This window comes from Netta rufina (assembly GCF_964035555.1).
Source record: "Netta rufina genome assembly, chromosome: 22".
NCBI lineage: Eukaryota > Metazoa > Chordata > Aves > Anseriformes > Anatidae > Netta > Netta rufina.
The window spans coordinates 7,991,735-8,013,888 of NC_140146.1; the positions used below are offsets into that span (position 1 = coordinate 7,991,735).

The window sequence follows — 22,154 nt, forward strand, 5'->3', positions numbered from 1 at the left end:
AGGGTCGTGTTCTGCTGGCTGATCTGTGTAATTTTTTTCAAATCTGGAATGGCTTTCTAGCAACATCTTACAGGAATCTGTTATTGCGTACATGTATTTTATAGCGTGTAATATTCGGGGAGATGGGGAGGTAGCTTTAGACTACTTTGCACCCCCAAAGCAAGGTTTAAAGATAATATTAACTACTCAAGTGTAAGAATGAGAAATACTTCCAAGTGAGAAGATGGAAGGAGTTTTTAGGACTTGAAAGGACCTTTTTTGGGCAAAGTAGTGCCCTTTATGTCAATTTAAAAGGACAATTTACCTGGGCTGCTGCCTTTCATTTAACATCTCTTTTCTGCTACGGCAAAATAAACACTGGAGTAAAGAACAAAGTGAAGTTTGGTTTTGTGCCACAAAATGGCCAAAGTAAGGCATGTTACAGGTGAGCAGGTCTGGTGAACCGAGAGAAGGGTGGAAGACTGGAGTCTGGAGTGATGGAGCATCGCTGTTAAAGCAGGAATGAAGCCGTGGTCCCCACCCTGTGTTTTTTTCCCACCCTGTGTTTTTTTCCCATCCGATGGCTTCTTCCATGCTGTACCCGGTGCTCTGCCAGACCCTTTGCATCCTTCCGGCCAGCAGAGACTGCAGGAGCGCAGCCAGCGGCCCTGCCGGCGGGGATTCACCGAACTCCAGCACCGAGCTCCGGCACCAGTGCTCTCGTCCCGCGGTCCCTGGATACTCAACCAGGGCCTTTCCTTTTGTCACCACCGCCTCGGGAGAAAAAAGCCCTTCCATCAGCCCCATAACCTCTTTTTAAAACCCAATTACCGGGCTCGCAGGCCGGGGGGAACCCACTTTTGCGGGCGAGGAGTGAGCGGGGCGCCCGCCCCCGGCTGCCGGCGCAGGCTCGGTGGCGGCGGGCGCGGCTCGGGGCGGATCCGTAGGGCTCGGAACAGCTCGGAACAGCACGGAATAACACGGCACGGCTCGGGATGGAGGCGGCGTGGCCGGAGCTGGAGGCTGCTGCCCGGGAGCGGCGGCGGGAGCTGTGTCTGCCGGGCGCGGCGGTGTCGGAGCGGGTGGCGGCGGGCGGCGGGCGGCTGCCGGCGGCGCTGCTGGGGCTGCCGCTGCTGCAGTCGCTGGAGCTGAGCGGCTGCGCGGCTCTGCGGGAGCTGGGCCCGGGGCTGGCGGCCTCCCTGCCCGCCCTGCACACGCTGGTGCTGCGCTGCAACGCGCTGGGCCCCGCCGGGCTGGGCCCGGGGCTGGGCGGGCAGCTGCCGGCCCTCCGCCTGCTCGACCTCTCCGGGAACGGCCTGGAGGAGCTGCCCGCCGAGCTGGGCGGCGCGGAGGGCTGCGGGGAGCAGCAGCAACAACAACCCGCAGCCTTCCCGCAGCTCCGCAGCCTCAACCTGAGCGGTAACCGGCTGCGGGAGCTGGGCCCGGGGCTGGCCCGAGCCGCGCCTCAGCTCCAGGCGCTGCTGCTCTCGGGCAACCGCCTGCGGGCCCTGCCCGGCCGCCTCCTGCCGCCCGCCGCCGCCTTCCCCCTCCTCAGCCGCCTCGAGGCCGCCGACAACGAGGTGGAGGAGCTGGGTGCTGACATCGCCGCTCTGCCGGCCCTCAAGGTGCGGGCAGCTCAGTCCCCAGTCCTCCCCAGTACCCCCCAGTACCTCCCAGTATCCTCCGTCACCCCGCTGACCGTGGCCGTCTCTTGCAGAGCCTGGACCTGGCCAACAACCGGCTGACGGAGCTGCCCGCCGCGCTGGCCGACTGCCCCAGGCTGAAGGAGGCCAACTTCAGGGGCAACCAGCTGAGGGACAAGCGGCTGGAGAAGATGGTCAACGGCTGCCAGACCAAGGCCATCCTGGAGTACCTGCGGGCCGGCGGCCGCGGCAAGGGCAAGGGCGAGAACACCAGGGAGGAGGCCAGGAAGAAGAAAAGGGAGAAGCAGCAGAAAAAGGACGGCGGGGAAGGGGAGCAGGACGAGCTGGAGGCCGTCAGCAAGCTGCTGGTGAAGGTGCTGCACGTCTCTGAAAATCCCACGCCGCTGGTTGTCAAAGTCAGCCCGGGCGTCAGAGACGTCCGGCCCTTCATCGTGTGCTGCGTGCTGAAAGGAGTAAACCTGAACCCGGGCAATGCCCTGAAGAGGTTCCTGACTGCGCAGGTAGCTGCTGGGGCCTCCTTATTCTCATTTATTAGGGGAAAGTTGTCAGCAGCGCTGAAAGGAGACGGTTTGTGGCCTGGCGGGCTGCTCACAGGCCCTTTGGGTGGCAGATGCGAGTGCTGGGCGCTTGCTTTCCCATCTCAAAGTGCTTACTGCCCGGTTGGGAAACATCTCGTGTGCTCTGCTTCACTCTCCTTACGCTTCGGTTGTAATTTGGGTGAAATTATTCTGCAGGTGAAGAGGAACGCTGGGTTTGGTCCAAAAGGGTAAACAAAACGTGCAGACTGCAGAGCTTTCAAGTGCTGTACGAGGACGCGCCCAGACGCCATGCAAATGAGGGTTGCTCAGTTGGAAGTGCTGCAAACATTCAATAGAGGAGAACGCTGAGCCTAGGAGGAGTAAATCACATTGATATCTTTGTTGTATTTTGATTGCATTCTTTATGTTTTAGACTAAACTGCACGAAGACATCTGTGAAAAGCGGACAGCAGCCACAATTGCCACCCATGACTTGCAGTTGGTCAAAGGTCCCCTGACATATGATGTTCAGCCTCCTGGTGAGCTGAAGGTAGGGGGCAGTGCCAACTGTGGATCTTTCCCTGTTTTTTCTTTTTTTTCTTTAATTTTCTGGAACTTTTAGAGTGGAAGGAACTTTCTTCTTACCCCATAGATGCAAGGAAAAAAAATAACTCCAGGAATTTTGAAGCTAATGTTCTTGCCATCCTGCTGTCATGAGCCTCGCTTGAGCAAGCCTTGCACAGCTGCCTGGTGGTACTCCAGGACCAGTTATAAGCCCATCTGTCTGGGGACTTAAACCAGTGAGGGAAGCTGGCATAGGCTTTTTTTCCTCTACAAACGTTCTTATGTAGCTTAACGTGTGCCTTTGCTTAGGGTGGTTGAGGTACTGGTGTTTCACTGTTGATCCTTTCTCCTATGTTGTGGTGTTTCCATCTTAATGTTCCCTGGAGGTCTCGTATGTGTTAGGATGTGCCTGGAGTGTCAGACAGCAGAGCAGGTGCTCATTCATTGAGTGTGCCTCGATCGGCAGCAGCCTTCCAGGTAACCTAATTAAAATAATTCAGGTTTTGTTGGTTTACCCAGGCTTGGGTTATTTATGTTGCTGCTTTCAAAGAAAAAAAAAAAAAAAAAGATTGCAGTACATTTGCGTGTCAAACTCTTAGGCTGTACTTGCAATCCAGAACACCAAAATGTTACTTCAAATTTGTGACCCTTATTTGTTTAGGCCCTTTAATATCCTGCCTCCAGAAGCAATGTTGCTGTAAGACTGACCTGTTAGGGTGCTCTGACTTTGGGGTTGACCCAAAGTTTCCATTGCATTCTGCTGTCTAGACTTGTGTGTAGCTGCTCTGTGCACATTAAGTAGAAAGTGCACTTCCAGCCTGAATAAATTGTTAAGAACAATGGCACATCTTCAATAACAAAAACCCTCCCTGTGTATGAGATCTAGCCGAAACTTGGAGATATTTTGTGTTGTTGTTGCTGATACCCTCTACATTAGAAAATCCTGTTGCAAAGAGGCACAGGATTTACTGAAACTTTAGTTTTAGTAACGCTGTGCCCCAGGTTAGGGTGAGAAGCCATTTATCTCCATTGCCTGGGCTGTTTGGTCTAATGTGCTGCGTGATCAAATAGAAAATACCTTCAATCCGTAGAGGCTTTGAGTAATGGTGTGAAATGTATGAACTTGTTGCTGGACAGTCTGAATAGTAACAAAATCTGGTGAACAGTCTTCAGTACTGGAAAAGAACTGGGAGTAACGCCTGGCCTTTGGTTTTCTGTTATCAAGTAGCAGAAATGAAGAAGTACTAGCAGCAAATATTTTGCAATATGATTGGAAGTGCAACTCCTGCTCCAAAAAATGGAACATGCATTGAGGAATTGCATTTTGTAGCTGCCTTAACAAATTAAAGTATACAATAGAACTGCACCAGAAAGTCTGGAAAAGCCATTAAGGAGAACAGTGATGCATGTGAGCACCTGAGAATTTGCTGTTGCTTAATTCCATGCAACATGTAGAAATACAAAATTGATTGTAAGAAATTCTACTTGATGCATGGTTTTAATTTTCATCCTGCTTACAAGGGAGTTTTAATAATCCTGGTGTCCGAGTCACTCATAAAATTGTTTCTTTTTTCTTGTATGGTGTAGATAACGCCCCTGGGTCGAAAGGAGATCAAGGCAAAGGATCTTCTCCGTCAGCTGCAGCTAGAAGCAGAGGAGCAGAGGAAACAGAAGAAGCGTCAGAACGTTTCTGGGTTGCACAAGTCAGTATTTTGTTGTTTTTCTTCATGTCAATTTTGGCGACTCATTCTTGCATGGAAAAACAGCACTGAAAGAAATGTGCTCAAATGTATGACGAAGTATGTTCTGTAATGGTGATTGGGCTAACAAACTCAGCATGAGCTTGTAGGAGGTGGTATGAAAAACACTGAGCTGAATCTTTGCTTGCAGAGTAACCCAGAGTAAAACGATGGTGATGAGTGACTTCCATTATTTTTAGTTATATCAAGAGTAAATTCTTGTCATATTTATCACCTTTAAGAGTAGTTCTTGTACTTAAAACAGCAAGTCGAAGGGTACCAAAGAGAAATGAAGTTTGTCATGCATGTTCAGTAGCTGAAGCGAATCAGAGGTGCTGCCAATCTGCGTGTAAGAGCAGACGAGCTGTGAAGCAGAGCATCACGCTACCCTGTTCTGTTTACTGCTCATGTAGAGATCACCACCCATATCCATCAGTCACGCACCTTGGAGAAATTTGCCAAGTACAAAATGGAGAACTGTGTACCACCATAGTAAGTAAGAGGGAGAATTAAATAAGTAAGCTGTCTGGAAGAATCAGACGATGGACTCTGATACTCCTGCTCAAGCACTGCAATCTCTGAAGGCGCTAGAAGCCTGTCTGACTACTTTAACAGTGTGGATATGAAGATGTGAGTTATTTCATGGTTCTAGCCCATCAGTTCCTGTAGCTAGTGGCTTTCGTGTTATTAGCTGCATCACTGTGACATCACCTTGCTGAATTTTAGTGCTCTGACTTCTGTTTTTGTCATGTGGTAGATCAGGAGCACACTAATTCATTTTTGTCACCATTTTCTGGCGCTTTGTCCAGCTGCTGTTTCAGTTATTTTTTGATTGTCCCTTTCTTTTTTTTGGCAGGTATCTCCAGTTACTGGATGGCAAAGATAACTACCCGTGTCTTGTGGATGCTGAAGGTGTTGTGATTTCTTTCCCACCAATAACCAACAGTGAGAAAACAAAGGTACTAGCTGCTAGTGGAAATAGGTTAATCAGAATTAAACAGCCTTTCTTTCTCCTGAGAGAGAGAAACTTGTGATTGTGTTCCAAACACAAATCTCCAAAGCCCTACTCTTCTCCGCTTGACTATTGGATTGCAATGAATCTCAGTTATATTTTTACCTTTGTAAATTTGTAAACCTCTAGCAAGCTGTTCCAAAGGCACCAGCCTCCTTTTGCAGAGGAGGCTTTATTGAATGGCCAAGACAAGAGTGGGAATACAGTTTTTGACTTGTAAAGAAAGGCAGTGCTTTGCTTGTGGTTGAACTGAATGAAAGCCTTTAATTATGTTTTTCTACTGAAATATTGCCAAGTGGCTGTGGGTGAGTCTGTGTGCTCTGATTCATTACTCACTTTACCTGTGATACTCCTACAGATTAGAAAAACCACCCATGATCTGTTTCTGGAAGTGACAAGTGATACCAGCTTACAGATATGCAAAGATGTCATGGACACTCTAATTCTGGTAAGTAATTCAGTAAAATAATCCTGTCTGTTCTTGGGTGCTTCTCAGCAAAATGTTTAATTGCTCATGTGTAGAAGAATACAGAAGCTGTGGGTTTTTTTTGAGGGAGAGAAATTGGTGTTTTTTTCTTTCTTCCCCTCCCTGTAGAATGCTTTCATGCAAATATTCCTCCAGAGGCCGGCCAGATTCACATCGTGGAAAACAACTTTGAGTTGCTCCAAGGGCTTAGCTACAGAATTAACCTTGCTTTCTGTGTTTCGCTTGTAACAGAAAATAGCAGAACTGAACAAATTCACCTTGGAAAATAAGGAAGAAGGCTCAGGCTCAGATAACGAACCCGATGCTCTTTGTGGACCAGTGAACGTGAACCCCGGCCAAAATACACAGCAGAGTTTTCCGTTGGTAGTGGAGCAGGTTCGAGTGGTGGACACAGATGGGAACCTGAAAGTACTTTATCCTTCAAAAACTGACCTAACCACAGTTTCTTCTCTTCTGACTGTAATACGCTAGCAGCTGTCAAAGCTAAGAAAATTGTTCTTTTTTTTTTTTTTTTCCGTATTCAATAATGCAACTTGCACGCAGTGAGATTGTTTGTTTTAAAGAAAAGATGGAGTGTGTCCTGCCTGGGTGTGTAAAAACTTTAAAGTTCGATCAAGTCGTGGTAAGGAGTGTTGCATTCTCTCAGCCTTAATAGGAAGTCATCAGTTTTCTGACTAGGTGGAGACAAGATCATCGTCAAATGCAAACAGAAAAGTAGTCAACGTATTCAAGTCAGAATGTACAAATGTGTAAGGAGAATCATTACAACATCATAGCAGTTTGTAAAATGAACAGAGTCATATTTCTCTGCAAGGTAACTATTTCTTCCTGGTATGTTTTACCTGGATTATTTTAGTAGCTGAACTGAGAAGTCCAGTAGGTGACAGCACTGATGCTGAGTTACGTTCTGTGTGCCAGTTCTGAAGACAGGATGCAGAAGTACTTAGCTAACATCTCATTTTGCATAGTTTTATATCTGGAGTAACCAGGAAACTGAAAATTCTGCCTATTTTAAAAATCTTCAACCTAACCACTGCCAGAACTTGAGCAATGAGTTTTACTCTGATGTTTTTTTTCCGTGTTAACACATTTAACACAGCTTTCATTTTTAAGTGAAGTCAGGTAATGACTGCAGGGGCTTGTGTTCCCCGGGATGTTTTAGAGCCATAATCCAGCCATGTGGAAATACCAGTCATGGTGAATTTGTTGTGCACTCATCAGCTTAGCTGTTGGTCAGGATCTGAATTTGTTCTTGGTTATGAACTTCAGTTCTGTTCAGAGGGCCAATACTGTCTTACAGTGACACCACTAAAGCTCCCCGCCTCCCCAGAAGGTAAGCGTTTTTGCCCAGAGTGATGCTGGTGGAGCACTCAGTCACACTCCAGTGTGGAGAGCGCTGAGGACTGAGGACTCCTTCCAAAATACACGTAGTTCTTTTAAATTTTGCAGCCTCTGGGTGATTTTTACATCCTGGCTGCTAACTATGAATGTAGAGCTGTCCATAAACTAGGGTGACCCGTGGATTTACTTTTTTTCCCCATTAGAAACAATGTAGAGCTCTAACAAAACTTTCAGATACTGTGTCAAATATGTCAACGTGTTGCATATTGAATGGAAAATAAAACGGTTCTTGCAGTCACATGTCACTGTCACTTGTTTGGGCATTGCTGAGTTTTCCAGTCGTGTAACTGTACAAACTTGGCACAGTGGTAACTTTTTCAAGCTACTTGTATCTGAGCAGTCCTAAGTAGTACTTCACAATTCCCTGTGAAATAGAATAATTCTACAGACCAGTGATTTACGAATGCTGTTTAATCGGTTTCAGCAATTAGAAAACAACTGAATTCCACACAACTTGAATCAAGTAAAATAAGTTTAATTTGCTATCAAATCATCACCAGAAAACAAACAAACAGAAGCCTGAAGTTGGTGCCATGTTGAGACTTAACCACTAGGGCTATTTCGCAGGCATTAAGAGAAGCTACCTTGCAGGACTCTTCCTCCTACCCTTAGAATTGGTAGGTGATGAAGTAACCGTGTCAATGTTGTAGAGAGATGGGACCCTGACACCTTTTTGTTTCAGCATCTGATGAAACTCTATCCGCTCATTAATTATCTTCTGAAAATCAAAGACATGTAAAGGGGTAGAAAAGCACTGGGTGTACAGCAGTGCTGTAGTGCTCTCTTACCAGTTCCCCGTGGGCTCCTGAGAGCAGAATTCCAGCGAGCTACCTACCTGCATTGCCTCCAGCAGCTCCTCATCAGTGAGTTCTGCCTGGGGAGGCTTGTTGCCTGCTGTACCGAATGTAGCCTGAATTATTTTGCTTCGAAATCTTTCAAACTTTTGATAAAAGAGGAAAGAAAAGAGGTCCGTTAAGCCTTTATATATGATTCTTTGTCACTTGCATGGAGTTGGCTAGGACAGAGACCACACTGTCAGACTTAGAAAAAGTATGAGTTGATGATGAAATGGGAAGTCTGTGCGTGTGAAACTGGGCGGGTTTACTGGGCTTCACTGTACGTACTGTGCTAATGATGTGTTTCTGGATGGACCCAGACCCTTTTTGGGCTGCTGTGCTCATTGTGGCAACCTTGAGTGAGGCCCAGAGTGAGCATGCCTGCAGGAAATGGCTTTAAGGTGGTATCTATTACTTCGTGTCAGGAAGATACTAGAAATCTGGTGACAGAACTGCTGTGAATTCAAAACTGTTTCTTGAGGGTTTCCAGTATTTGAGGCTAGTGTGCTTTGTCATTGAAATATGGGCTGCGTGCTAGAAAGCAGGCAAGCAAATGGGCTGATTTTCTTTCTCCTTCAGCCCTGTAGCTGCAAAGGAAAATCAGCCCTGGGAGCAAAGGATTTCAGTGCCCCAGTGAGCCTCCTGCTGTGCTTCTGCCTGGGAATGTTTCTAAGCTTTCAGACTGCTTGAAATGGTTGAAGCATCTCTTACCAGGGAGGTAGGAATCTGAAGTGAAAGAGGCTGTATTTACCCTGCTGGTGAGGCACTCGAGTGCCACTCTAGTTTGCAGCTCCGTGTGCTGCAGTGTTTCAGCTTGGCTCTGCATCTCTTCCTGGGCACGCTGCTGCTTGTGGATCTGGTATCGACTGGTCAGAGCCTCTGCCTCTAGCTGGCTGACTGCACCCTGCAGATCACTGATCAGCTTGTTCTGCTCAGCCAGTTTGGATTCTTGTTCTGTGACAACCTGAGGAGATACATAAATCAAGCCATTACAGTGAGGAAGAAAGTGAGCAGACTTGGCCACATCTCCCCAGTATCTGGGTCAAATGCTTCTTGTATTTCCTGGACAGTCTACAGACTTACAATCTTGTCAGTACAGCTAACTATTACTACTTGGGGTTTTCTCCAAAACCACTGTATTGAGTACTTGAATAGCTAAAAGGGGCAAGTTTGCTATTAGGAAAAAAATGAGTGGTAAAACAAACTCAAGAATTCAGATTTTCAAAATAACTTCACTGTGTGGGTTTTTTTCATGGGGCAAATTCACTCTTCCAAGCCTAAAACAAGCACAGTGAAGCAGATGACACTAGAGTTTTCCATAAAAGCATGTTGGGCTTGCACCAGATTCACCTGTCGAAGACTGCAGTTTTCCTTCTCTGTTGTCACTATCATTTCTTCATGTTTCCGTTCTTCTCTCAGACTGCAAAACTTAAGGGAAAATATTTTACACTTCAGTTTTGTAGTTCACTAATCAACTCCTGTCTCATTAGGAAGGGAAATGTTTCATAAAAACTGAATTCCCTGCTGCCAGCTCTCCTGATTGTGGCCACTCAGCTCTGTAGTACCTTGGCAGACATGGCCTGTAGCTGACTTTCTCGCTCTCTGAGCTCCTTTTCAAGCCTTTCATTTTCAGATTCAGTTTTCCGAAGCTGGGATTCTTGGATCTCCAGTTGTCGTTGCAAGGAACACATGACACCTGTAACGTTGGAGTACTACTGTAAGCAAACAGAATTCCTGCCAGAGACCTCATGGAGTCTTTTTAAGGTAAGCAGAAGCAGAGCTGTTGTTGCCATCCACAAACAGACTGTGGGTGAAGTTAATGTACAGCCATGATGACACTGGTTAATAATGCATTTCATAGTACTTTGCTGTGATATATAATAAATTTAAGTCAATTCACTGTGAGGGAGAAGCAATTCTGAGGACTAACAGAGCCAGTAACACAAGCACAGGGGCTTGCCAGATTGCTGAAACACTAGCAAGCACCCCATAATACCAGTCAGGCCTTTCTGCACAATTTTCTTGTACTTCTAAGGGGAGAGCGAAAGTGGTTTCAAAATACATGGCATTTCTGACTCACTCTGTAAGCAACAATTGAAAGCAGGTGGTTTCACCCTCATGAGAAACTAACCTAGAATTGTTTTCTAGATAAGAGAAACAGAACTGCAAGAAGACAACCTTGGTCTCTAGTAGTCTGTTCTGGGGATGCCTTCTCCCATGGTACCTGTGGCTAGGTTGTAGTCGTCGCGTGCATTTTGCAGTTCTGCACAGAGTTCTTCGTTGGCATCCTGGAACGCAATGAGCTGGGCAATCAGTGTCTCCTCTCCTTCTGCCTGCTCCAGAAAGAGCCCTGGAGCGCTGGTGTCACTGAGTGCTTCTTCGGCGGCTTCTTCAGTGGCTTCTTCAGTGGCCTCTTCGACAGCTTCTTCGGTGGCTTCTTCGGCAGCTTCTTCAGCGGCTTCTTCAGCGGCTTCTTCAGTGGCCTCTTCGGCAGCTTCTTTGGTGGCTTCTTCGGCAGCTTCTTCAGCGGCTTCTTCGGCGGCTTCTTCATTTGAGCTCTCTTGTTCCATTTCTGCATACTGTAAAGAAGAAATAAGGACTTAAGAAGCTGTGCTAAAGCCTTGTGTGGAGAGAGGGAGTTTCAGAACTGGGGCTGAAGCCCTGTGCTCCCCGCCCTGCTGGGATGATGAGCCCCGACGGGGGGAGTACAAATCGCATCCCCACGTCCCGGAGGTCTCGCTGGCACAGTGGCTTTTCCAAACATCCCTGCCTGTCCGCCACTCCTGCCTGCAGGATGTTTGTGCTTGAAGAGCAGCCTGCCTCCCTGCCACCCACAGCAGACGATGGCTTGGCAGGGAGCAGCCTCAGCACCCCGACAGTTACCAGCTCCGCGTCTCCGCCGCCCTTGAGCAGCTCCAGCTCCTTCTTCAGGCTTTCTGTTTCCTTCAGCAGCCCGGAGATCACCTCGTCCTTCTGCGCGCACTCCGCCTTGTACTTGGAGAGCCGCTCGACCTCCTCCCTCAGCGCTGCCAGGCTCTGTTCCTAGGGAACACGGGGCCATAACACAGCCAGGCCGTCCGAGGGAATGGACGGGGATGGAAGGGGATAAATGGGGATGGACAGGGATGGAAGGAAGGGGCAGCGGCCGGGCTCCCCCTCACCTTTTCATCGACGGTGCTCACACACCACAGGTCGCCCCCGCGGGGGTCGGGGCCGGGCCCTACCCCTACACTCGTCCCCCTCCTGTCCCACTCCATCGTGGGGGCTCCGGGGGAGCCCGGGGCGTCGCGGCGGCCACCTGCGGGGACAGCCGGGCTCAGACGGCGGCCCCGAGCGGCTCCCAACGACCCCGGGGGGCTCCCAACGGCCCGGGGGGGGGGGGATTCGGGCCGCCCCTACCGGGCGGGGACGGCGACGTCGCCCTGTGGCTGGTGCCGGGACAGCGGGCGAGGGGCAGCCGGGGGGGGCCCCGCTCCTCTCCCCACGGCCAGGGGGGCTCCGCGGCCGCGTCCCGGCGGTGTGAGGAGCCCCTCGGGGAACCCATCGGGGAACCCATCGTGGAGCCGGGCCCGGTTTCGGCCGCCCCCTGCCCGCCGTGCCCGGCATCGCCTTCCGCTTCCGCGGCCGGAGCCGCCGCCGCCATGGGGCGGAGGAAGAAGACGCTGCACGACTACGCCGCCGAGTTCTCGGAGCTGGCCGTCAAGCGGCAGCGGCCGGAGAGAGGCGGAGGCGTCGGCGGCGGCGGGGGGGAGGCGGTGGCCGAGTCGCTGTGGTGCTCGTCCTGCCAGCTGCCGCTGCGGGTGCGCCGCGACCGCATCCTCGAGCACCTCGCCTCCGGCCGCCACTACCGCAACCGCCGCCTGGCCCGGCAGCGCGCCCCGCTGCTGCTGTGAGAGGGGGGGACACGGGGGGGATATGGAGGGGGCATGGGGATCCGCTCCGAGCTGCTCCGGGGACGGGTCCCTTCGTGATCCGAGCCAGAGGGGGTGAGGGAGGGCGCAGGGCTCCTCTTACTGCTCCTCTCACTTACTCCCTTACCTGTCCCCTTTACCTGTCTCCTAACCTGCCCCCTTCTCCCCTCACTTCTCCCCTTACCTTCACCTCTACCTGTCCCCTTACCTCTCCCCTCACCTGTCCCCTCACCTACTCTCTTACTTATCCCCTTTACCTGTCCCCTTTACCTGCCCCTTTCTCCTCTTACTTCTCCCCTCATCTACCCCCTCACCTCTCCCCTCACCTGCCCCTTTACCTTTCCCTTTACCTCTCCTCTCACCTGCTCCTTTTCTTGCCCCCTTACCTCTGCCCTCACCTGCCCCTTTACCTTTCCCTTTACCTCTCCCCTCACCTTCCCCTTTCCCTGCCCTCTCCCCTCTCCCCTCACCTTCCCCCTTTCCTCCCTCCAGCTCCGCAGGCCCCGACATCAGCCTGCCGCTGCAGCTCGACGCCCCGTCCCTGCTCGCCCAGCCGCCTCTCGTCCTCGCCACCACCACCGCCGGGGGCCCCTCGCTGCTCCCCGGTGCCGTCGGATCCACCACGGCCCCAGACCAAGCCCCGTCCACCTCAGCCTTCACCGCCTTACGCGTCAGGATCGCACCCGTGCCCGCTGAGAGGAGCAGCCGGAGCCCGGCCGTGCCCCAGGCCCGTGACAGCGCGGTGCTGGGACGCTGCGGTGCTGGTGGCCTCGGCCTCGCCCTCTTTGGCACAGAGCTCGGCGATAACGCCTTGTTCCAAAGCTTAGTGGAAGAAAACGGCTGCTGCTTGCTGTACGTCGTGGAGGACCGGCTGCACGAGGTGGAACGTGCCTTCAGCGCCGAGTTCCTGGCTGGCACGCGGGTGCTGCGGCAGCAGGACGCCGACATCGTGCTCAACGACCAGCGGTACCAGCCACTTCTCAAATGAGTGTTTTAAATGTCATTGCAAAACTGAAAGGCAGACTTTTTTAAAAAAAGATGGGCTCAATATTAGAAATTTAAAAAATGAAAATAAGCTAAGATGTACCTGTCACTTCAACAGCTCTGCCTTGTAAATGGTTTTAGGTTTCACTGCATGTTCTAACCAGCAGAATGCAAGTAGTCTTGGAGACACTTGAAAAGCTTTCCCCTTTAAGGTGCAGGAAAAACAATGCAGCTTCATTGTACAGGTTTTCATTTTAGCTAAGGGATTGTGTACTTTAACAAGAGGTTTTTGAGAAAACCTAATGCGGTTACTGACCTTGAATTAAGAGATCAGGTTAAAACTCTCATTACTGTACTGCTGTCACTTCTGAGCATCAGTGCCCTACAGTCTGCATCCCTGCAAGTGGGTACTGAGTTCCTTCTGTAACATAATACGCTCTTCCAGAGTGATGGGGTTTTATGCCTGTTTAAAATTCATCCTCAGAAGTTAAAGCTAGCATAAAAACAGCTGTAGTTGGAAGGAGGCACTGACTGTTCCTCTAAATGTTGTCTTCACTGAAGAACTTTCTTTTGACTTTTGCAGAGTTTCTGGAGTCATCGTTTGTTCACCTCCTGAAGAAGCTTCTGAGGTCGTGATAGATGCTCTGCGAGCTGGTAAGAGGAGCTGCTGCAAACTCAGCTTTTATTTGTAGTGGTAACGCACACTGAAGGAGGCCTTGTGTGCTTGCTAAATGCTTGCAGAATGCAAAGTTTATCTTTTGATGTAAGATTTAAAGGAAATCAGCCAAACTTTCTGCTTGTGATGGCTGTGTAAGAGAGCTCAGTGTCTGGATTGGGGCTGTAGAGCTCCTGTTTCCATTCTCAGCTGCAGACTTCATACTGTTGCTGCAAAGCTCAGCAAAACTGGGAGGATCTTTACATTTGCCTTACTTGTCTGTCTCCTCCACTCCTAATTTCATAGCAACTGCAGCAGCTCTTTACTTTTTTTTTCCTTTTTAATTTTAATTAAGAATTACTGCTTTCTCATTTCAGCAGTGTCCCTTGAGTTGTGCAAACTAATTGTGCAGTTGAAGAGAAGTCAGCCTACTAACTGCTACCTCCTGCACTCACATTGATGGCTTGAACACCAGTGGGGTCTGTACTACACCTTTCTCACCCAGAAAGCCCAGTCCTAGAAATACAGCTGGGAATCAAAAGAAAGCTGCTTATATCAACAGCTGTGCTTCTTGTGGCTTGTAACTAGCTAATAAAATGATCGTAGCTGGCAGAAAAAAGGAAATTATTGGCATCAACAGATAGGAAGCACTGGATTCATGAAACGGATTTTCTAGAATATAACAACATGTACAATATTTCAAGATGAAAATGTGTAGTGCAGACTGTTCTGCCTTTAATTCTGTGTTCTCTGACCTTTTGCACAGGAAAAGGTGTATTTTGTGAGAGGCTGCCCAGTTTTGACAGGCAGACAGCAGAGACGTGCTTCGATGAAGCCAACAGATGTGGAAGACCATTGGTTTGTGGATTCTACAAGTAAGACCTGATTTTTCTTTAGGATTTGTACTCATTAAGAAGCTCATGTCTGAAAGTAGCATTGATTTCTCAAGCTGTCCTTTATTCGTCCTCAGATACATTTAGTTTTGCTGCTGCCTATTGAGCATTGCTTATTATCTGGGAGTTAATTGGCTTCTTCATGCTTAATGGAGATAAAATCTTAGCTGTCATGAGATTAAAATAAAATCTAGTGGAATGATAGTCAAACAGCAAAGCTTTCAAGGCATGAAAGCTCGATTCTAATTTTTAGAATAGACGATGGTAATTGGGGGTCCAGATTTCATCAGTCCCTTCAAGGTTTTGCAAATGCTACAGCTCGTGTTTGAGCTTCAGAGGAGGAAACGTTCTGGTGACGCTGTGCCATTCTCTGAGACAACTCCTTGCTCCGTAGTTTTAGGGAAAACAGGATCTTCTTTTGTAGTTTTTTATGCACATACAACCACCAGGTCAGGCAGCTCTGTGGTTTTATTAAGCATACAGCCACTGAGATCTGTTTGTTATTGCTCTGTTGGAAAGCATTTGGTTTACAACCCTGTTCATCGTAGGAACGCTGTGGCATTAAACTTTGCTCATGAAGTAGACTTCTTCATGAAACTTCTGAGGGTGTCCTTTCTTCCTGTTTGACAGCTCTGCTGCACTACACTAGAAATAACATGGGAAGAAGGCATTAGCTGTAATCTTCACAATAGCGTAGAAACAGACTCTTTCAAAGTTTGAATGTGCCTTTGTAATACCAAAAACTGATCTCTTTTTGTAACTTTTTCCAATTTTCACTGATTTGTTAATTAGATCTCTAACTGTACTGACTTGAAGAACGTTGATCCCATGAAACTGAAATACCTGTGCTAGCAAATAACAATGAAAGTTTAGAGTAACTCTAAGAGAAGAACCTTTCAGCAACCTTTTCAATTCCTTTTAGAGCACCATCTTCAGGGAGACATTGAGCTCATCTGTTACTTCAACTTGCCACTCGCAGCAAACTCCAAGGCTGTGAAGCCTCTGGTTGGTGTTAGAATTATTGGCCCATCTGGTGGAAATAGACCTATTAATCTTGATAAAGTGATATTTCCACTTGTGACTTTACATCTGGACCCTTAAGATTAAGTAATTGAAAGAGAAGGAAAGTAGATTAATTTCAATTAATTTCTGCACTGTTAAACTTACGGGGATTCGGGGAGCTCTGCTACGAGGCAGGAATGCTGCTTTAAACTTACGCTCAGGATTTAACACCCTCTGGTGAATGTGGATGTAGGTAGTTAGTAAACAACCATGATTGCCTGGTGCTTCTCTCTCGAGAGCAGTTAATCTCATTGCAAACAAAACTTACTCGGAGAGATACACATATTATGTATATATATGCTAATAAATATATATTAGTATATTATATATACTAATGCGTAATTACACAAAATGCTTGCCCTAACATTTGCCTTTTCCATTTGAGTGCTACATGTGCAGGTCTGTTCCCCAGCCATAAGGTTGAATCTGAACTGAGGTTTTGGTCAACACTCAACTGAATTTAAACCTGTAAGTAGGGCTCTGAGAAGAACTGTAGGTAACTTGCTGGACTTGCGGGGGGCTTTCAGTCCCCAGAGTTTAATTTCTTCCATAAAATTGTTAGCCTAAGTCTCCCAAAGTACAGACATGAGGCTCGTTTGCCAGAGGCAGAATTAATACATACTGAGGGGCTCAAATTAGAAAGCGGGGTGTCACCCTGCCAGTCTGGTGAGGTTCAGGCGTCGCACGCTCGCCGCTGTCTGTGTTCAAGTCGGCCTCTTGCGCCACGCTGGCAGAGGGGCCCAGCGACCTTGCTGTGCCCCAGCAGTGTTCCACGTTGCTTGTTCCCCTCTGCAGGCGTTTCGACCCCGCGCTGCAGTTCCTCTGCAAAAAGGTGCGTGGCTGCCAGGCCCTGGGGAGGATCCACCGGATAGCGACGACCAGCAGCGTGTACCCGGCGGCTTCCCTGGGCTTCCTCAAAACGTCAGGTACTGCGCGGCTCGTTCATCTGACAGGGCTGGAAACGGGTCTTGTCCTGTGTGCTGCTGGAAGGTTCCTTAGGTCTGTGTGGCTGTAAGGTGCGTGTCTCTTTCTCTAGAAGAGTATTTTCTTTACTAGAATTGATTTCAGCTGCATACTGCTATCTGCCCTTAGTATTGGCTTCTGGGATGTAGGTGGCTTTAATATCAATCCCAGTGCAGTTCAGAAATGTACATTAGCCATGGGTTTTCAGTGTGAAGGCCTTAATGACCAGTTTTGCTTCTTCCAGGTGGAATTTTTTATAATGCTGCTGTGCACGATATAGATATTGTCAGTTTGTTGTTGGGAGAGAGTGCACCAGACACGATATTTTCACTGGGGCATGCGTTCTGCACAGGTAAGACCAAATATTTTGATAGTTTATTGTGTACCTCTGGGCTTCTCAGTTACTTCAGTACTAAAATTGGGAAGAATTGTTACAAGTTGGACTCGATGACCTTGAGGTCTCTTCCAACCTAGAAATTCTGTGATTCTGTGATTCTGTGAAGAGCATGGTAGCCATGCTGTGATTGTTCCATGATAGAACTGCCACAAAAATAGTCAGTGAAGTAGGAAGCAAGTTCCTAAAAAAAAAATCATTTTAGACAGAATATTTACCAAATGTTTCAGAATTGTCTCTTTCCCACTGATGTGAAATAGTTGCCGTAGAACTGTTGCTGAACTTTGATGGTTTGCCACTTGAAAACCAGAATACAGAAAATAATCAGCAAAGCCTTACGGTTACACAAACGTTATCGCAGTATTCTCAGTTCTCTGCTTGAATTTTTCTCCAGTGCTTTCCTGCTGAGCTCAACACAGTTAAAAATGTCAATTTGTGCTGGATTGACCAACACTCCCTGGGTTACCAGACAAATTTAAATTAACTTCCAGTTTTTAAATGGAAATTTAAAGCTTTAATTAATGTCAGCCGCTGCCAACATTGGCTTGCTGCTGTCAGGAGGTAAGGTATGCAATGCTGTCATCTGTGAAATGCAGCAAGCAAAATGCCCCGGAGAGGAATTTATACAATCTGCCTCTTTCTAGCAAAGTGCTGAAAGTTGCTTATTCTTGGTATTGATAAGTTGCAAAAGCAAATGTGTTTGGAGGAGGAAGTGAAGTCAGCTGCAGGGAAAGCCGTGGGCTTGGATAGTGGAGTCCTGGCAGTTTTCCTCCAGAAGTGATGGTGAAGGTAAACCAGCTGGCGTATGCTCCCAAAAGCACTTTGCTGTCTCCTCGCTTCCTGTTTGAAAGTATTCTGGACCCTGCATTGCCTCTTAAAGGAAGAAAATCACTGTGTCGTAGTAGTGTTTGCTGTTCTGGTGTGAGCGAGTGCCTTTTTTGTCACTCAGATATGGCCTGCTTGAAGGACGCAGACACTGTAGCAGTCAGCATGAAATTTCCTAGCGGAGCAATTGTTACTTTGGACATCAGTCAGCACTGCACTAAAAGCTGTGATCAGAGACTAGAGGTGCGTTCTTGCTTTTAAGATACGTCTGTCGTGACGCCACAGGCTAGAACAAGTTTTCCCTGTGTATGTTTGCCTGGAGCAGCATGTGCTGTGCCCCGTGCATACACCCGCAGACCCGTGTCACAGAACACCTCTGTACCTCAGCAGCTGCTTGTGTTTGGTTAACTTACAGTCTCTTTTCTCTTCTGGTACCCAGATTCTGCCTCCTGTACGTTATTCTGCAGGGGTTATTAGCTGCACGCGGTCATGCTGGAGCAGGAATTGATGTCAGCTCTCGAGGCTGCAGTGTTGTTCTCTATCTTGTCGTTGTCTTCCCAGGGTGTGTCTAGGACTGCAGCAAGGGCTATAGCCTTGCAAGTATAAAAGACGTTAAAGGGGAAGAGAAGTGTAAAATCAGAGGCATTATCACCTGTCAACTCCAAAAATCAGCAGCTGCTTTTTACTTGGTCATACAAACCTGCACTTTTGTACACTAGCCAGGTTTAAGATCAAACGGACAGTGAGATGAAAACCTCGTTCTTCTAACTTTTTGCTTTCCCTGCAGGTTCACGGTTCTCAAGGAACGTTACGGGTAGATAACCAGAATCCCCTGGGGATTACAGAGCACGGAACTTCTGTGTCCATATGTACACAGACCCAAGCTGATCGTTACAGGGAGGCACACCGGGGGCTCTTTCGACACTTTCTGAGAACCCTGAAAGGTAAGATGAAAGCTTGCATTATTATTGCTTTGGATTCACTTTGAGTGAAAACTTCACTGGGAAGTTGTTCCAGTAGCAACTGCAATTTGATGTTTGTGTCTGAAATCCCCAGAAAAAAATATGCGTAGATGTGAAAATCAGGAGTGAGATTCATCATGGTTAGGCTTAATCCAGCATTGTGCAGTGGTCAGAGAGCTCCCTGTAAGCAAACCCAGGCTTTTGCATGCAGGCCTGCTGTCCTGACGGCCGCAGGAGGAGGTGGCAGCTCGATGGATGAGCAAACAGCAATTCTTGTTTCAGGGACTGAAACTGAACGGGTCAGCTGCATTATAGGGGTGTGCTGCTGCAGTACAGGGGCTTTTCTCACTTCTGAGTCAGTGAGATGGGTGAGGGAAGGAGTGTTGATCCGAAAACTTGTGTTCCAAGAATAAATGAAAGTGGGGAGGAAACGTTGTGTGGGACCTTAATGTCTTTTACGAGGGAAGCAGCCGTTTGCAATAGCGTGGGAGAGCCTCATCCAAAATCCTGGTTGTCCTTATGGAATTAAACGGTTCCGTTCTGTTGACCTCAGCGACAAAAATACAGGATTTGAGTTTCAGGAACAGGAAAGAGGGGGATGAATTCTTCCGTTCTGTCCCTGCAGGCAAAGAGCCTCCCGCGATAACCAAAGAGCAGTTCCTCTGGGCCGTCCAGGTGGCTGCAGCTGCCGAGCAGTCTTGGAGAAACGGATCCGCTGTTGACCTGCGCAACGAAGCAATGGATTCGGCTGTGGTCAAGACTGAGATAATGTGACTCATGCTGCTGATTTCTGAGGTGAAGGATAATCTTTAAGCTGCGCTACGGTGAAGTCTTTTCACCTGGTGATGTCTTCACTGTCACCTTAGACTTGCATTTCCACTGGAAATGCCCAGAGCACGGAAGCGTATTCAAACTAGAAGTGCTTAGCGCTGCTGCGGATGCCTTGTAGCACATCCAGTGCTCCTCAGGACATGGTGAGGGGCCATAAACTGCCCCCTGCCACAGTGGGCACCGTGCTCTGGCAGCTTTGTGGCAGCTTTTTGTGCAGGTGATGCCGTGCTCACAAGGGAGGGAGGGAGAGCACCCGGCTGGGCCGTGCGCTTCCTATCGGTGTGTGCTGGAGTGTGACTGCTGTGCTGAGCTCAGCCCCGGCCTCATATTTATTGTTTTGTTTGTTGCTTTTACTGGGTGTTCTAAATCTATGCTATAGATTGCAAATGCCTAGCTGAGAAGTTAGGGTCTAACTTTCTTGGGGGATAGTGGAGAGAAGTGAAAAAAACGGGGAGGGAAACCTCCAACAGTGCTGAGAGGTGAGAAACTTCGTAGTAAGGTTGTAAACTAAGACCATTTCATAGAGAATCAACACACTGGGCATTTTGATAATAAGCACTGTGTTATTTAAAGAAAAAAAAATCAGAATGCAATTTGTAAATTGTGCAGGGGCCCTGTACAACAGCTGTGACTGAGACGTGTCCATTGCATGGGTTCCTCAGCGCCTGCTGCAAGGCAGGGGAGCTGGCTGGAGGCTTTTGCTTTCTGTGCCTAAGTGCAAGCACATACGTTAATATTTTAGTAGCAAAAATGAACTAATAATCACTTTCTTTGAGTGCACAAAGGGCACTCTGCATATCTTAAAGGTATTTTTTTACAGTCTAGAAGACTGGGAATATACAGCACAGAAAAGGATAGTGCCTTCAACAAGAGGCAAGTCTGCTTTTAAACCAGGTTATTTCTACCTTTTTACTCTTACGTTGAGCTTGTTGCTGGTATATAGATTTGGCTGTTGTTTATTTCTCACATGTCGGTTTTCAAAACCTTTTGAAAGTTTTTTTTATTGTATTAAAATAACAGTTTTGCCTTGAGTGTTTATAGACATCCCTCCTTGGAAGATTCTTTAGTTAATTGATTTCCGATTCCAATATATGCAGTATATATTACTAAAACTAGAGCGATGACAGTTACAACTAAAGACAACTCTCTTGTGGAAATTGTTTTTAATGGTGTAATTTTTCAAACTCGGAAAAGTGATGTCTTAATGATAAAGATTGTTACTAATTTCGTGCTCTCTTTTCTAGTCATTTACTGGGGGGGGAGAACAACCTACGCCCACGATGAAGCAGACATTTACCTCTTTCAATCGCAACTTATTAACAGCAAGGGTGGTGTTCTCATTTTGGTGGTGTTTTAAGGCGATCACATCTGTGCATCCATGGCACTCTTGCCTTGCCAGGTGTTCTTGTTCTTTGTTCTTGTTCTTGTGTCTTTGTAGCTTTATGGTTGTTTGATGAAGCAAGAAAACATTCAGGCCCTTAAACGTCATGGTTCATGATTTAGCAGTAGTATTAGGAGAACATTTTCGGTACAATACAAGCAAGACTTTGGTTACCAGGTGTTGTAATTCAGACATGTTTTTATTGTGTTACAAAAAAAAAAAAAAAAGGAACCACAGCTATAAAAATAACACGTTTTCCAAAGATAACATTACAAAAATTACCACTCGTAACATGTTCGGAGTGTATCAGTTAATACTGCTGAAGAAGCCTTAGTTAACTTTGAAGACATGACTGATTGTTTCCAAACCTTTAAAGCATTAAAGTGCTTTAATCAGCTGTTGCTTCAGGACACGTTCACATTTCAGTGAGACCAAAGTGGGGTCAGGATCCCCCTGGGTGTAGTGTACGGGGGCGCAGGGCTTGGAAGAGGTGCGCGCATCCCTGCCGCTCCCGGGGCAGCAGCACGGGGCCGGGTGGGATGGGGGAGAGGTGGCAGCCCCCTGCCTTGGGCACCCAGAGGAAGGTGGCAGAGGGATGGCAGGGATGCTGCTGCTGCACCGACTGGTGCCAGCTCTGGGGCATAGCTGCAGGTCTGCCCTCAGTGGTCTCTGGCCCAGGGACAGGGCAGGGGATGAGACACAGCAGTGGGAAGGTGCCGGGCAGCAGCATTCCCACCTGGGCTCCCCTGCGCTACCCGAGCTGCAGGAAGGAGCTCGTTGTCTTCCCTCCCTCTGTGCATCCCAAACCTCAGCCTCGGTGCTGTGCCTCGTGGGGACCTGTCGGGAGATCTCACCTCTCGAAACGTCCAGCACCAGCTCGCTAGTAAGAGGAGGGAGGGAAGGGAGCGCATTCGCTCCCGTCGTTGCTTTCTGCGGAGCTTTTTTCAGCCTGAATCAACAGACAAATTACATACGCCTGGAAAGAAATGACCAGAAACAGCAAAGAGAACTGGAAAGACCTCACGTGGTTGCTTAGTCCGTCTCCTCGCTCCAAGGTAGGATCAAATTTACACCTACCTCATTAATCTGCCTC

The 22,154-nt window shown here is 48.1% G+C and overlaps 3 protein-coding genes across 3 annotated transcripts; 2 read left to right on the forward strand and 1 right to left on the reverse strand.

Annotated features, from left to right (window-relative positions):
• Positions 1–966: 966 nt before the first annotated feature.
• LRRC47 (leucine rich repeat containing 47) lies at positions 967–7,604 on the forward strand. The gene is made up of 7 exons (XM_084300386.1): positions 967–1,604; positions 1,697–2,143; positions 2,595–2,711; positions 4,313–4,428; positions 5,321–5,423; positions 5,835–5,924; positions 6,195–7,604. The coding sequence occupies exons 1-7, from the start codon at positions 975–977 to the stop codon at positions 6,432–6,434; spliced, it is 1,743 nt and encodes a 580-aa protein (XP_084156512.1). The 5' UTR covers positions 967–974; the 3' UTR covers positions 6,435–7,604.
• A 219-nt stretch (positions 7,605–7,823) lies between these two features.
• On the reverse strand, positions 7,824–11,843 carry CCDC27 (coiled-coil domain containing 27; the record flags this gene model as incomplete). The annotated part of the gene is made up of 9 exons (XM_084300244.1): positions 7,824–8,082; positions 8,200–8,304; positions 8,952–9,164; positions 9,551–9,628; positions 9,766–9,896; positions 10,425–10,779; positions 11,084–11,242; positions 11,362–11,498; positions 11,600–11,843. The coding sequence occupies 9 exons, from the start codon at positions 11,841–11,843 to the stop codon at positions 7,945–7,947; spliced, it is 1,560 nt and encodes a 519-aa protein (XP_084156370.1). The 3' UTR covers positions 7,824–7,944.
• Positions 11,842–20,932, forward strand: LOC311217888 (myo-inositol 2-dehydrogenase-like; the record flags this gene model as incomplete). Its single annotated transcript, XM_084300245.1, has 9 exons — positions 11,842–12,089; positions 12,604–13,077; positions 13,679–13,749; positions 14,517–14,625; positions 16,501–16,631; positions 16,913–17,020; positions 18,012–18,130; positions 18,675–18,831; positions 19,475–20,932. The coding sequence occupies 9 exons, from the start codon at positions 11,842–11,844 to the stop codon at positions 19,621–19,623; spliced, it is 1,566 nt and encodes a 521-aa protein (XP_084156371.1). The 3' UTR covers positions 19,624–20,932.
• Positions 20,933–22,154: the final 1,222 nt, after the last annotated feature.